The 16,883-nt window shown below is 41.5% G+C and overlaps 1 protein-coding gene across 2 annotated transcripts in view; it reads left to right on the top strand.

Moving 5' to 3' along the window:
• The window catches only part of LOC142289982 (membrane-bound glycerophospholipid O-acyltransferase 2-like), a 116,739-nt gene that overhangs the window by 89,547 nt on the left and 10,309 nt on the right, over positions 1-16,883 (top strand). For both annotated transcript variants that reach the window (XM_075333926.1, XM_075333927.1), the window contains exon 9: positions 16,069-16,172. In XM_075333926.1, coding sequence (XP_075190041.1) covers positions 16,069-16,172 — 104 coding nt within the window. The remainder of the gene's footprint in view (positions 1-16,068; positions 16,173-16,883) is intronic.

Raw genomic sequence — 16,883 nt, 5'->3', positions numbered from 1 at the left:
CAAGTTCGGGTCAGGAAACCAGTGACTGGTCCATGAATCACAGTCCATGCTCAGACTGTGACCCTCAGATGTGTGAATGCAGCCTAGTGGTCAATAAAAATGAAAAATCCTTAAAATAAAAATACATATTTTTTTTTATTTTTTTTAAACATATTTTATTTGATGTCAGCAAGCACATATCATCAACAAGAGAATATGTTGTTACATTCAATAAAATTTCTCCCGATCGTACAATGCTTCTGTTACATCATTTTCTTTTTCATTGTTACAACAATTTCATCTCCTTAGAATTATTTTAATAATAATTTCCTTTAACTTAACAAACTAACATATTTGTTCAATTCATTTGGTCCTTTGGATGCTCCCTATTTTCAGTGTCCCTAGTGTCCCTGCAATGTCTTCTGAACAGTATCAAGCCATGTATTCAAATGCTTTAATTAACTGGGTGATTTCTGTCTGTGTGAAGCTTTGCTTTTGAAGAATCTTTTAGTGGACTTCTCCTTATGTTTCTCCGAATCCAGTTTATCATAAATCATTATTGCTTTTAGGGTATCAACTATTGCTGTATTTCTCGAATTTGTCTTATCAGCCAATTCCTAAGTAGGTATTTCTTAACTACAAGCTATACTACGTGTATTACATCTGGAATGTGAGCACTTGCTCTATCAGTTTCCGTAGGGGCTTCTATACAGTGAAACAAACAGGCCTGAGGGATGACAGGTATAACTACTTTCCAAATCTTCAATATGTACACCACCGCTTCCTCCCATACCCCCCTCACCTGTGGGCATTCCCATATACAGTGAAACAGTTTTGCTTTATGGAGTCCGCACTTAGGGCAATGGTCCAAGAAATGCACTGGTGACCTGCTATGTGGTATATTAAAGGCGTATATTGCGTTGTGTACTAGCTTGAATTAAAATATTTATTTTGATGTTACTTTACCTACACTATATAGTATACTGTACAGTATACTAATCTGCTAAGATCCCACCATATCAGCAGTAGAGATGAGTGAACCTGAGGTTTGATTGTCAAACCGAACACCAATTTAAAAAATTAACGTTCGGTTTTGGGGTTTGGATGCTTTACATGCAAACTTTGTGCTCAGCCCAGTGTGAGCCGCTTGCAGTGTTTGAATGGCTCACACTGGGGGTAACATCAGCACGATTACATGTAAAACACCCACCCTTCCCTGGAAGTGATCTGCTTATGGTGGCTGGCTGTTTGTGGGCGGAGGCTGAAACTGCCAATCAGTTATTTGCTCTGGGGTTTGGGTCAAGCTTGGGCCAGTGGAGGCTCGGCTCGTTTGCTGCTGGCGAACTAAACCTCTATTGAACCGCTCCTCTAATTAGCAGGCCTGTCCGAAATATTAGTGTTTAAACCAGATAAGCCATTTTCATACTACATTCATGGATTGCATTACATGCAAAACAAAAAAGACAGTCCAAATATATTTTGGGGTAAAAACCAATAGGCGTCAATTGTCTAAGCATATGTCAAATGATTTTAGCTTGTATTTAGATGTTGTTTTTAATAGTATTGAAAGAGTAGCCATTCACACTTTCAGTACTGAAAAAATATAATCTTTTTTTATGAATGTCCATAGCAACACATGCAACAGTATATTGTCATACAGTTTTTACCTAGAATGAGATGGCAAATGAAAATTCAGTCGCTTGCCTTGTATACAATAGCGGGTTCATAACTATGAGGTGCAGTGATACATTAACATCTGGATATCTTTTCCACTTGATGATCACTCTCTTAATGGTGATTAGCATTAAATGAAGGCATCTAAATTACGTCATGAAAAACTACTCAGGCCATTACAGAACTGTAATAGATAATAATAGATAATAATTAACTTTTAATAGAACTTTACAAGTTAGGCTCAGATTTGGCTACATGTTCTCCATTTGCCACATACAAAAGATCATATTTCTTTATAGCATTATTTGTACACAAATGAATATTGTTAGAAGTGAAGTAGTGACAAAAGTGTTCTCCGTCATCTCACAGCAGAAGTCAGTATACTAGCAGCTAATGCTTCATACTGTCATATAACAGTGCAGTTATGGCTTAGTGTTGTATGGTGTCATAATATGAAACCCAATGAGATGAATGATTTTGGGGCGGTAGTCATGGATGAGGGATTGACTCTCGATACCCCAGCACGCTACATAAAAACCATGTTCCTGGATGCATCCATAGACTTGTGTGGTGTACGTCATACCTCTTAGCAGGCCACATGTTGGCTTTGCCTTTGGCATGCCAGGACCAAACATCAATGTAGACATGGAGACCAACAGTTTTTATTAAAGTCTTTTACTAAACAGTTTCCACAGTTCTTTAGGCACAACTTTATACGTGACTAGAGATGGGCAGACTCCCAGAAAACCATGACCAGCGGGTCCCTGTTCTCTTTGTTTAAAAAATCCAGAGCCAGTCCGGAATCCGACCCCCACATAAGTCTATGGGGATCAGAATTCAGAGATTAAAAATGGTGGTAAAAAGCATAGAGGAGTGGAATCCCGCTGTACTTACCAAGGCTCCGGTATGGCTATACGCTGCTCCCAGGCCTCGCATTCACTTCCTGAGCCGCTAATTACTGCTCATGTATATGCACTGCTTTCCCCACCTACCGGCATCTGTGATTGGTTGAAGTCAAACCCTCCCCAACCCTGAGTGTCAGCTGACTGCGACCAATCACAGGCGCTAGGACAGCCCATGAGCAGGGAAAGCAGTGTAACTGAAGGAGCCTGTACACTCTAGCATCTACCGAGAGCCTAGCATGTATGGGCTCATTTCAGGTTAGTGGACATGACTCGCTTGGTTGGTGGGCATTGCAATTGTTCCTTTAATCCACCATAATCATGCAAGGGGGTCCCCCCCTGTATCCCTCCTATCTGGCGGTCTTACCTCCAGACCCCTGCTTCTATTATAAACAACTCCATGCCCACGTGGACTTAGACAAATAATGTTTATTCTGGCTAAAAACATCAGACAGCATTTTGAACATGCCCCTATCATGTGATAGGGATGTGTTGAAATGATGTCATATCTAGAAGAAGCCCATACAGTCTAGCATCTACAGTAAGTATCATGGTATAAAAATAAATAAATAAAACAATTGGCGAAGGGTTCCCCCCATATTCTGATACCAGCACAGGTAAAGCCCATGGCTACAGGTTGCTGACCCGGTCCTGCGCTTATCTTGGCTGTGTAGCAAAAAAAAGAAGAACCACATGCAGCTGCTCGCTGTGAGTTGGATGTAGCAGAGCTGACTCACCATGGGAACTCGTGTGGATTACTTTGGACCTGCAGGGGTGTTTGGGGGTTAATAAAGTGGTGAAAGAGAGTGAGTTTTTGTATTTTATTCCAAATAAAGGATTTTTAGTGTTTGTGTTTATTTACTTTCTCTTACAGATTAGTGATGCGGGTGTCACAAATGCCTGCCATTACTAATCTAGGGCTTAGTAGCAGCTGTGGGCTGTTATTAACCCCTCTTATTACTCCGATTGCCACCGCACCAGGGCAACAGGCAAAGCTGGGTAAAGCACCAGGCTTGTCATATCTAGTGGATGCAACAATTTCGGGCAGCTGGAGGCTGATATTTTTAGGCTGGGTCTCCCCAGCCTGAGAATGCAAGCCTACAGCTGGCTTTATCATGGCTGGGTATCAAAATTGGGGGGGACGGCATGTCGTTTTTTAAAAATTATTTATTTAAATAATAAAAAAAAAAAAGCCGCATGTGGTTCATCTTCTTTTGATACACAACCAAGTTAAGCACAGGACTGGGTCGGCAGCCTGTAGCCATGGGCTTTATCTGTGCTGGGTATCAGAATACGGGGGGACCCTATGCCAATAGTTTTATTTATATATTTTTATACCTCTGTACTGACCCGCAGACAGTGCCTGTGAGTGGAAGCAGTCAGACGCTGTTACACATGCTATGAGCATGTCTGACTGTAACCAATCGCAGACGACAGGACAGCCAGTGGGCAGGGGAAAGCAGGGAAAGCAGTGCATAGGAAAAGAGCCTAATGCGTGGCACAGGAAGTGAATGCGCGACCTGGAAGCAGTTTGCCGCCTTGACGGAGCCTTGGTAAGTATCAAGTGCTCACTTCATTCTTATTTTCTTTATTTTTCCTTTATTTGTTTATTTATTTATTTTCAATTTCTCGAGTGCCGGGCCTGGGATTCTGGGTGTTTGATCCGGCTCCGGCACTCGAGTACCTTTGAAACTGTTCGGATCAGGACTTTTACAGTCTGGATCTGCCCATCCCTATACGTGACATAACAGGCACATAGCTTAAACACAGTTCCAGTTTAACAGCTCAGTATCAGACTCAGCTCTAGTTCTTGATTTTTTTGTTCCCAATCTTTCTGTTCCTGTGTGCTCTAGCACAACCCAGCTCAACACAATAGCACAGTCTCTGACGGTTACCTTCCCATTCAACGACTCCTCATAGCCTTATGCAAAGAAACTTATTGCTATGCCTTACATTTTCTTTTTCACTATACATGAAAATATCATACATTACATTACAGTTCACACAATACGTTATATACAATGATGTATTATTCACATTACATTACAACAGTGCGGTTGGTGTCTTCAGAGAGGAATGCGACTTCCAGTCCACCGACTTACATCCTCCTTAGTGAACAATGTCCTCCAAACATTTGGCTCAGCAATACCCCTGCCCCACTGGGCTAGACCCTAGACCCCGGAACTTAGTGACCAAATTTAATAAAGCAAATAGGGCCTATAGGCAAACACTAGTTGCCCTTCACGTCTGAGGGCATAGTCCATCTGTCAAGTACCGAAGAGAAATCCAGACTACGTGGTTTTGTCAATCTCGCCCATCCGACCTTTAGATGGGGGCACAGTCCATAGAAAAACATTTATATAATTGGAGGCACAGTTATTGTAGTTGCAGCAACCCCTCATTCACAAGGGCTCTCATTACACAGTCCTTCCTTTTAATGGGCACAATTTAAAGTTCCAGACCCGGACGGAATGTCGGGTCATCTGTCCCCCCTTCCCCCAACAACAGTCCTTAGGACTTAGTCACAGTCCTTAAAGGGGGCACAGTTCATGGGGTATAGTTCAAAATGGGACTGAGGCACAGTCCATGGGGCACCATAGCTAGGATCATGGCCTGTAAGTGGTAAAGTCCATAACTGATTGGACAAAGTCCAGGGTGTAGGGTGTATGACCCTTTCCCGGCTCAGAGTCCTCCAATTCATCAGGGAAGTAACTAACATGGGGAAACAAATACCTTCGCTGTTCGTGGCCAGCAGCAGGGATTTCCAGATTTGAGGCATTCAAGAGCTCTTGGAACTGCCCCCAATAAATGGTGCAACAGGCACGTTTTAGGCCTCCAGGCATCCAGCACTGTACCTCACTCTTCCTGCATTAGGTGATGCCACTGTGTCTTCCTGCACTGCCTCAGGACAAAGCTCCCAGCTGAATGACGGGTTTACCCTACTCTGTATGCCCGGGGTAGATTTCAGCTCCCTCCAGAAGCTTGGCCAGCACCATATCTTCCTAATCTTTCTCAACTGTTTAGTAACAAGGCTCGGAACAGGCTGCACAGTTTAGCAGTCGCCACTCTGCCATATTACTATCTGTCTTTCTCTCTTACTTCTCACAAAATGGCACTGGCCTGCATATCCCCAGGCGATCAGTTGTACAGCTCCTCCACAAACATGGTGGGGTTTTCTTGGTCTGGCCCTCACATTTTCTGCAGAATCCCACCCATCCCAGATTGTCATTCACGAATGGGCAGAACTTCTCTCTTCAATTTGTCTGATGGGGATGGAGGAATCTCAACATGGGCTGGTATTTACAGATGTGGCTTCCTTTTTGGTGGGTGTAGACTCTTGGAGGCCGGACAGTTCTTCATGCGCTTTTACTCTGTTGCCACCCACGGCAGACGGAGTCTTTTTTCGGTGTTGTGCAATCGTCATACATCTTAGTGCCTGTGCTCGGCGCGATCTTTGAGCAGTCACAGTCTCCTCTATATCATGTGGCTTCCCCACATTTTTCAGATTTTACTTTGGCAGAGTTCTGCTGACTACGCCAATTGTAGGGTGGTATGAAGCGGTAGTCGTGGGTGAGCGATTTACTCCGGATGCCGTGGTACACTACATAAAAACCATGGTCCTGGCTGGGTGTGTGGACTTGTGTGGTGCAAGTCATACCTCTTAGCAGGCCGCACATCAATGTTGCCTTTGGCAGGCCAGGACCAAACAACAGTGTAGAATGACACGGAGCCCAACAGTTCTTAATAAACCGTCTTTTACTAAACACTTTCCATAGTTCTTTAGGCACAACTTTATAAGTGAGACAACGGGCACACAGCATAAAGACAGTTCTAGTTTCACAGCTCAGAATCAGACTCGATTTTAGTTCTTGTTGGGTTGTTCCTGATGTTTCTGTACCTGTGAGCTCCAGCACAACCCAGCTCAACACAACGACACAGTCTGTGATGGTCACCTTCCCATTCAATGGCTGTATGTATCCTTCCCTCCGATAATAGGAGATCCTGGGGTTCAGACCACTAAGGCAGGAATGGAACATCAGGCTTCCAGACGCTTCCAGGTGGAGGTGTTTTCTCCCCGTAGAGAGGGGTAAGATATTCACCATAGTACCAGCAAATAGCCTTATGCTCGAAGTTGCTAGCAGGAATTCCACCTGGGAATGTCGAACACCGTCACGCGCCAGTGATGACAACTTGATACCTTGATGGCTAAAGGGCGTGACCATTCATTCATACTCCAGCTCCTTCAGTTTAGAGCCACTCATCCGAGGGTAGGTGTTTAGCCCTCCATTTATTTTCATCCAAAGCTATCTCACTACAGTCTCAACGTTGTGATTGTGTAACGCCAGCCTGGATACACAGACTCAGACAGGCTGTAATGGACAGGCTAGAGGGAAGCCACTCACCAAGCAGGACCCCTAAAACCCTGAAGCCCTTTAACCCCTATACAGGGATTTAGAATTACACAGGGCCCAAGGTGATCACTACATTAGGAAGGCTGCAGTCTGAGAGTAGTAGTCAGGCAGGGTCGAACCAGGAAATGCAAAACAGGGAAAGAATTGGCAGGCAAGGACGTAATCAGCAAACGAAGCAGAGGTCAAATTCGGATCGGGCAGCGAGGTACATAAACAACAGGCAGGAGGGTAGTCAGGAACAAGCAGAAGTCAGAATACCAGAATCACTAAACAGAACAGGAACCAGGAATTTAGAACTATCTCTGGCAGTGGTCAACAGACAGGAGGGGAATTAAGAAGTGTGTGGTGTCTTCCCATTGGTTGTAGCTGAATGATGGTAACTCCAGCTGGAAGACACACGCCACCTACAGTCAGCCAGTAGTACTGCAGATCCTAAGAAAACCCAGCCCAGTGGATGAGCGGAGCCTGCGCCCACCGGCACCGCTGGCATCGACTCCTCTCCCATCACCAGCACTATCCATAGCGGGAATACGTGGCGCCAGGTGACTGAAGCAGAAGTTGCAGGAACGGAGTCCGCTGGTGACGTAACAGATTGCCACATGCTACCCACTACAAGTGGCCATGACAACCTGTCAGACTCGTACATCCATACTAGTCATTAGTGGATCCCTATCTGATGTTCTAGAAAGAAATAGTTACTTGCCCTGGAAAGTAACTCCTCTTATTGTGGGCTAGTCCCAACACTTAACTATTACTGGCCCTACAGTCATTTCCATGGCAAACTTATCTTACCAAACATCCTACTAACATTTCTATATGTTTTATCTTATACCTTACACTATCAAACATCACTATGCATTATACTTGTAATTTTGCTATACCTTATACCTTCTACACATTATGCCTTAGATCCTATTGGTATGCATTACAATACCTTATCACTTAACATGGAAACTTCATACTACATTACAGTTCACACAATACATTATATAAAAAGACATAGTTACATATGTTGAAAAAAGACCTAGGTTCATTTAGTTCAACCGTCCAATTATACATGTCATCACTAAATAATTTATAAGCAACAATGTTGTGTGTACTAAGATGCATGACATTATTCACATTACATTACAACTGTGTGCTTGGTGTCTTCAGGGAGGAACGCAACTTCCAGTCCACCTCCTTACATGTGCATGGAGTCTAATCTGCATTCCAAGCTTTTTGGATCATATCCTTTAAGCTGGGTTCACACTAAGCGACAGCGACAACGACGTCGCTGTTACGTCACCATTTTCGGTGACGTAACAGCGACCTTGTAAGTCGCTGTTATGATCGCTGCTTAGCTGTCAAACACAGCAGAAGCAGCGATCATAACGTCGCTGTGCTACATGTGCAGAGAGCAGAGAGCCGCGCTTAGCGCTGGCTCCTTGCTCTCCTAGGTACAGTACACATCGGGTTAATTAACCCGATGTGTGCTGCAGCTACATGTCACAGTGCAGAGAGCAGGGAGCCGCGTGCACTGCTTAGCGCTGGCTCCTTGCTCTCCTTGCTACAGTATACATCGGGTTAATTACCCGATGTGTACTGCAGGCACATGTGCACAGAGCAGGAGCCGGCGCTGGCAGCAAGAGCGGAGGCTGGTAACGAAGGTAAATATCGGGTAACCAGGGAAAGGTCTTCCCTTGGTTACCCGATGTTTACGCTGGTTACAGCTTACCGCAGCTGCCAGACGCCGGCTCCTGCTCCCTCTGCTCGCTTCATTTCGTCGCTCTCTCGCTGTCACACACAGCGATGTGTGTGTCACAGCGGGAGAGTGACGACCAAAAAATGAAGCTGGACATTCAGCAACGACCGGCGACCTCACAGCAGGGGCCAGGTCGTTGCTGGATGTCACACACAGCGACAGCGACGGGACGTCGCTGCAACGTCACAGAAAATGGTGACGTAGCAGCGACGTCGTTGTCGTTGTCGCTGTGTGTGACACCAGGTTAAGACTCTTGCTCTTGTACAGAGACATTAGACTCCTTTACTTGAATTATAGTATCAGCAATCAAACTTTGTTGGAAATTTGATTGCACAATCATGTATTCTTATGTATTTGAATCATGGTACAGGTTAAAAGGAAAAATGATCCAGCTTCCGATTTAATGAAAAACTTTAAAACATACAATTGCAGTGCAATCAATTATTTTCCATTATGTGTATACCATCTCCATGACTTGGAAAAAATCCAGTGCTTATGCCGCACACCAGACGCGTTTCGAGCGCATGTCTCTTAAACTTCAGTAGGTGGGATATACAAGTCGGGGGTTGATATAGGGAAATAATCTATTATTTAATATAGGGAAATAATCTATTAACCTTGTAAACACCTGACAGACCGAGTTTACTGACATGATCAGAAAGACACACCTCTCGACAATATAAAAACAGAATGAGGTAAAAACATTCTATTGTTATTACAGAGACACTTACTGTGCTGGCCAAAAGTATTGGCACCCCTGCAATTCTTTCAGATAATACGCAGTTTCTTCTTGAAAATGATTGCAATCACAAATTCTTTGGTATTATTATCTTCATTTAATTTGTCAATGAAAAAAAAAAAAAAATTGTCATAAAGCCAAATTGGATATAATTCCACACCAAACGTAAAAGGGGGTGAACAAAAGTATTGGCACTGTTTGAAAAATCATGTGATGCTTCTCTAATTTGTGTAATTAACAACACCTGTAACTTATCTGTGGCACCTAACAGGTGTTGGCAATAACTAAATCACACTTGCAGCCAGTTGACATGGATTAAAGTTGACTCAACCTGTGTCCTTGTGTGTACCACATTGAGCATGGAGAAAAGAAAGAAGACTAAAGAACTGTCTGAGGACTTGAGAATCCAAATTGTGAGGAAGCATGAGCAATCTCAAGGCTACAAGTCCATCTCCAAAGACCTGAAAGTTCCTGTGTCTACGGTGCGCAGTGTCATCAAGAAGTTTAAAGCCCATGGCACTGTGGCTAACCTCCCTACATGTGGAAGGAAAAGAAAAATTGACAAGAGATTTCAACGCAAGATTGTGCGGATGGTGGATAAAGAACTTCGACTAACATCCAAACAAGTTCAAGCTGCCCTGCAGTCCGAGGGTACAACAGTGTCAACCAGTACTATCCGTCGGCGTCTGAATGAAAAGGGACTGTATGGTAGGATACCCAGGAAGACCCCACTTCTTACCCCGAGAAATAAAAAAGCCAGGCTGGAGTTTGCCAAAACTTACCTGAGAAAGCCTAAAACGTTTTGGAAGGATGTTCTCTGGACAGATGAGACAAAAGTAGAGCTTTTTGGGAAAAGCCATCAACATAGAGTTTACAGGAAAAAAAAAAGAGGCATTAAAAGAAAAGAACACAGTCCCTACAGTCAAACATGGCGGAGGTTCCCTAAATGTTTTGGGGTTGCTTTGCTGCCTCTGGCACTGGACTGCTTGACCGTGTGCATGGCATTATGAAGTCTGAGGACTACCAACAAGTTTTGCAGCATAATGTAGGGGCCAGTGTGAGAAAGCTGGGTCTTCTTCGGAGGTCATGGGTCTTCCAGCAGGACAATGACCCAAAACACACTTCAAAAAGCACTAGAAAATGGTTTGATAGAAAGCACTGGAGACTACTAAAGTGGCCAGCAATGAGTCCAGACCTGAATCCCATAGAACACCTGTGGAGAGATCTGAAAATGGCAGTTTGGAGAAGGCACCCTTCAAATCTCAGGGACCTGGAGCAGTTTGCCAAAGAAGAATGGTCTAAAATTCCAGCAGAGCATTGTAAGAAACTCATTGATGGTTACAGGAAGCGGTTGTTCGCAGTTATTTTGGGTAAAGGTTGTGCAACCAAGTATTAGGCTAAGGGTGCCAATACTTTTGTCTAGCCCATTTTTGGAGTTTTGTGTGAAATGATCAATGATTTGATTTTTGTTTCATTCTCTTTTGTGTTTTTTCATTGCAAGCAAAATAAATGAAGATAATACCAAAGAATTTGTGATTGCAATCATTTTCAAGAAGAAACAGAGTATTATCTGACAGAATTGCAGGGGTGCCAATACTTTTGGCCAGCACTGTAAATACAAAAAGATCCAAATTACCCATGAATCACAAGAGCAACATGAATAAAATTAATAATGTAGCATAAGTTCATTTCTTACATTTAAACCAGAAGGTGCTTCAGTTCCCAGTTGAAAAATCCAAAAGGCTTCTCTATTACGAAGCATCATCTCTCTGTCCCCCCCTCTGGTATGCCTTGCTACAGATTCAATTGCAAATGAACGGAAACTTAGAGTGCTGCGGTTATGACAATTGATAAAATGTTTGGCAGCATTCGATACATTTCTACCTGAGGTTTCCAATATATCAGAGAGATGTTCCCTTAGCCTGCAATTAAATTTTCTGATAGTGGATCCCACATATTTAAGATTGCAATCACTGCAGAGAATAATGCATATGACACAATCTGAGTTACAATTAAGAAACCCACAAATACTGTACTTTTTACTGTCATTGCAATTATAAAAATCCTGTGTTTTGCATGAATATTGGCAAGTTTTACATGGGAAATTCCTACATTTGTAATATCCCTCAATTTTTAGCCATGGCGATTTATTTTGGATTTTATTATGTGATTTTAATAAACTTGGAGACAAATATTGTCCCAAGGTTGGGGCTTTTCGTGACACAATTTTAATGCCGTTAGATAAAATTTTATCAAATTTTATCAGCTGGATCCTCTCTCAGAAAATGCAAATTTTGATTTATAATGTCAGAAATGGGTTTGAAGAAACTGCTATACGTAAACACTAAGGTTGGTATATTGAAATTCTCAACAGTGTTATGTTGTTTTGTATTTTTTATGAGATTATTTCTGTCTTTGGTTGCTACTATGTGTTTTGCTCTATCACTTGACCATTGGGGGTATTTACGTTGTTTCAACCTGTTTTCCACAATTTTACATTCTTGGACAAAAGAATCATTATTACAACAATTTCGTCTTGCGCGAATCAATTCTCCCAAAGGAATTGATTTAACTGTGTGGGCAGGATGGAAACCGTCAGCATTCAGGATCATATTGCCTGATGTCGGTTTTCGGAATGTTTTCTTGTCAATAATTTTTCCATCCTGACCACTGAGCAGTAAATCCAAAAAAGAGATTGTATTGGAATGAAACAAATGAGTGAATCGCAAATTAACATCATTAGAGTTAATATAGGTGAAAAAATATGAAATTTCCTCCTTATATCCCTCCCATACGACGAACAAGTCATCTATATACCTTGCATACCATTTAATATTTTTTTAGAAAAGGGTTATTTGTGTTGTATATGAATTTTCTTCCCACCAAGCCATGACCAAATTGGCCACGGCTGGTGAGAACTTTGCACCCATCGAAACTCCTTTTCTCTATAAAAAAAATGTTGGTTGTTATCATTAGGAATATTATAGTCCAAATCCATTAAATTGAATACCATCAAGGATATTAATAGGTTTATTAGAGACATTACCATCAAAAATATTTTTCTTCAGAGTTGGACTACCAACCTTCTGAATGTGAAAATCTCATTAATCCTAATGAGTTCAAAAATTTTCAATTCATGGAACAATTCAGCCTCCTCAATTTAATGGATCTGGACTATAATATTCCTAATGATAACAACCAAAGGGTTAATATGCCATTCAGAACTAGCAACCACAGATTCTACCCTATTCAATTAAGGTCTCCCGTTATGGATAAATTCCAGGAAGGTGTTGTTAAAGATATAAAAAAATTACAATCCTTACCGATCCTGAATAATTTCCATGGAGGAAAGAAAATCTTTAGATTCCTTAAATATAACGCAGATCTTACAGTCAAGATATCAGATAAGGGAGGATCTATGGTTGTGATGAACACAACAGATTATATCGCATCCATTGATAAAATATTTTCTGATGTGGAAACTTACATCCAATTACCCGAGGATCCCACCCCAATGTTTTTCTCAGAAAATTAAAGATTTAATTTTGGAAGCTTTTACCTTAGGGATTTTTTCCAAAAAACAATCTGAATACCTGATCGTGGAACATCCAGTCACTCCTATTATACATGCGTTACCGAAGACTCACAAAAATACATCACCCCTGACCATGAGACCCATCATCTCAGGTATAGGGTCAATTAGTGAATGCCTAAGTCAGTGGCTGGATGTTTCATTGCAACCACTAGTACACAGAATCCCTGGATTCTTGCAAGACTCCCGTGATGTTCTAGAAATGTTCAAAGATGTTGTCTGGTCTGGTCTGAACGGTGGACATGGCTCTCATGCGACGTCATCTCACTATACACCTCCATACCAAAGAATATTGCCTTGCTAGCAGTTAATTACCATCTTAAAAAATATAGTGATTTTTCCACTGATTTTTGTGAATATATCTCCTCAGTTTTTACTTTTCTGCTTTCTCATAATTATTTTTTATTTAATAAAACAAATTTTTACACAGAAAAGGAGTTTCGATGGGGGCAAAGTTCTCACCAGCCGTGGCCAATTTGGTCATGGCTTGATGGGAAGAAAAATTGATAGACAACACAAATAACCCTTTTCTAAAAAAATATTAAATGGTATGCGAGGTTATAGATGACTTGTTCGTCGTATGGGAGGGATATAAGGAGGAAATTTCACATTTTGTCACTTATATTAACTCTAATGATGTTAATTTGAGATTCACTCATATTTTTCATTCCAATACAATCACTTTTTTGGATTTACAGCTCAGTGGTCAGGACGGAAAAATTATTGACAGCAAAACATTCCGAAAACCGACATCAGGTAATACGATCCTGAATGCTGACGGTTTCCATCCTGCCCACACAGTTAAATCCATTCCTTTGGGAGAATTGATTCGCGCAAGACAAAATTGTTGTAATAATGACTCTTTTGTCCAAGAATCTAAAATTGTGGAAAACAGGTTGCAACAACGTAAATACCCCCAATGGTCACGTGATAGAGCAAAACACTTAGTAGCAACCAAAGACAGAAATCTCATAAAAAATACAAAACAACATAACACTGTTGAGAATTTCAATGTACCAACCTTAGTGTTTATGTATAGCAGTTCCTTCAAACCCATTTCTGACATTATAAATAAAAATTTGCATTTTCTGAAAGCGGATCCAGCTGATAAAATTTGATAAAATTTTATCTAACAGCATTAAACTTGTGTCACGAAAATCCCTAACCTTGGGACAATATTTGTCTCCAAGTTTATTAAAATCACATAATAAAATCCAAAATAAATCGCCATGGCTAAAAATTGAGGGATATTACAAACGTGGGAATTTCCCATGTAAAACTTGCCAATATTCATGCAAAACACAGGATTTTTATAATTGCAATGACAGTAAAAAGTACAGTATTTGTGGGTTTCTTAATTGTAACTCAGATATTGTCATATGCATTATTCTCTGCAGTGATTGCAATCTTAAATATGTGGGATCCACTATCATAAAATTTAAATGCAGGCTAAGGGAACATGTCTATGATATATCGGATGCCTCAGGAAGAAATGTATCGAATGCTGCCAAACATTTTCTCAATTGTCATATCCGCAGCACTCTAAGGGTGGCTTTACATGCTGCGATATCCGTCCCGATATCGCTAGCATGAGACCCGCCCCCATCGCTTGTGCGCAACGGGCATAACGCTGTCCGTCGCGCACAAAATCGCGCACCCCCGTCACACGTACTTACATGGCCTTCGACATCGCTGTAACCGGCGAACCGCCTCCTTTCTAAGGGGGGCGGTCCGTTTGGCGTCACAGCAACGTCACTAAGCGGCCGCCCAATGATAGCGGAAGAGCGGAGATGAGCGGGACGTAACATCCCGCCCACCTCCTTCCTTCCGCATTGTGGCCGGAGGCAGGTAAGGAGAGGTTCCTCGTTCCTGCGGCATCACACGTAGCGATGTGTGCTGCCGCAGGGACGAGGATTAACTTCGCCTCAGCGACAGCAGCGATAATTGGGAGCGGACCCCCATGTCAACGAGGAGCGATTTTGGACGTTTTTGCAACGATCCAAAATCGCTCCTAGGAGTCACACGCTACAACATTGCTACAGCGGCCGGATGTGCGTCACAAAATCCGTGACCCCAACGAGATCGCTGTAGCGAAATCGTAGCGTGTAAAGCCCGCTTAAGTTTCCGTTCATTTGCAATTGAATCTGTAGCAAGGCATACCAGAGGGGGGGACAGAGAGATGATGCTTCGTAATAGAGAAGCCTTTTGGATTTTTCAACTGGGAACTAAAGCACCTTCTGGTTTAAATGTAAGAAATTAACTTATGCTACATTATTAATTTTATTCATGTTGTTCTTGTGATTCATGGGTAATTTGGATCTTTTTGTATTTAAGTGTCCCTGTAATAACAATGGAATGTTTTTACCTTTTTCTGTTTCTATATTGTCAAGAGGGGTGTAATCTTCCTGATCATGTCAGTGAACTCGATCCGTCAGGTGTTTAGAAGGTTAATAGATTATTTCCCTATATCAACCCCCGACTTGTATATCCCACCTACCAAAGTTTAAGAGCCATGCGCTCGAAACACGTCTGGTGTGCGGCATAAGCGTTGGATTTTTTCAATAAAGATGGATTTTTATTGAAACTGGAATCGGAAGCTAGATCATTTACCTTTTCACCTGTGTCTTGGCGCTGAGCAGCAACAGGATCACTTGCTTCCATACCGCAAAGAGAGCGTGGGCATTACAGGGGTGAGCTGGATCTCTTTCTCCTCCATCACATTTGAATCATGGTACCAATAATGAATTGCTGTGTGGCCACAGAATTTCTTGGTCACTAAACAGTAATTATACCAGAATTTTATTTGCATAACCGTCAGTTACATTTGTTTTCTTCAGCGTATGGCTTCTTTGAACTCCAAGGATTTCTAAACTGAAAGAGCGGTGAAATACGAGCAATTTATTTATTTATTAATTTTTTTAAATAAAACCATTTATCATTACTATTATATATATAGAGATGATCTTATAGAGATGCACACCACAGTGAAGCGCAATACACATAATATCTTTATGCTTATTGTTCAGCTGATGCAATAAATAATGCTGCTGGCTTCGGCTATAATGGAATCTCAGATGACGGGGAGGAGAGGTGGGACCTATTGTCCAACTTGAATATATTAAGGATTGAGGTAAGTGCACATTGTTGTTTAATGCAGGGAAACATGTTATCCATACAAAGACATAAATAATTAATGAAATGAAATATCTGTATGAAAAGTGAAGAAATCTTTGATTTTGTTACTAAATTCACTTGTCCATCTTGGTGCCTTTCCGGGCTCTATTATGCATTATTCACTTGTATTTGATATACAACATGAGCAATAGAATATAGTAATGAATAGCTTTTCATTGTTTAAAAGCTGCAAGAGGATGACTGGTGCGTATGAAATTTTTATTAGTCAAACACTGCATGCCATTATTGGAGACTGTGTGTGAATATATATTATACACTAGAGATCAAAATTAGAGAACAACACACAATTTTGTAAATGTTAAGGTCATTGTGTAGTTCTATGTGATTATATCCTAACATGAGGAAGCTAGCAGTATTTTAAGCTTATTTCATAAATTACATTTATTGTAAAGCTCATAATAAAAATGTAAATAAGATAAATGAAAAAGAATACTGATCACCTTTCAGATACCTACAAGTTACTGTTGTTAATCTGGCACCTGATGCTAATTTCCTTAATTATCTGACAAACCCTTTTAAACTGGCAGCCTAACTTTCCAGGTTGCACTGACTTTGCAAACATGGAGTGCCGTTCCAAAGTGACTGAAAGCCTCTGGCAGCAGGTTGTCCTGATGAATGCCAAAGGGGTGACCCTAACAGCCATAGC

The sequence above is a fragment of the Anomaloglossus baeobatrachus genome, chromosome 2 (assembly GCF_048569485.1).
Source record: "Anomaloglossus baeobatrachus isolate aAnoBae1 chromosome 2, aAnoBae1.hap1, whole genome shotgun sequence".
Classification (NCBI taxonomy): domain Eukaryota; kingdom Metazoa; phylum Chordata; class Amphibia; order Anura; family Aromobatidae; genus Anomaloglossus; species Anomaloglossus baeobatrachus.
This window is presented reverse-complemented; position numbering and strand designations above follow the sequence as displayed.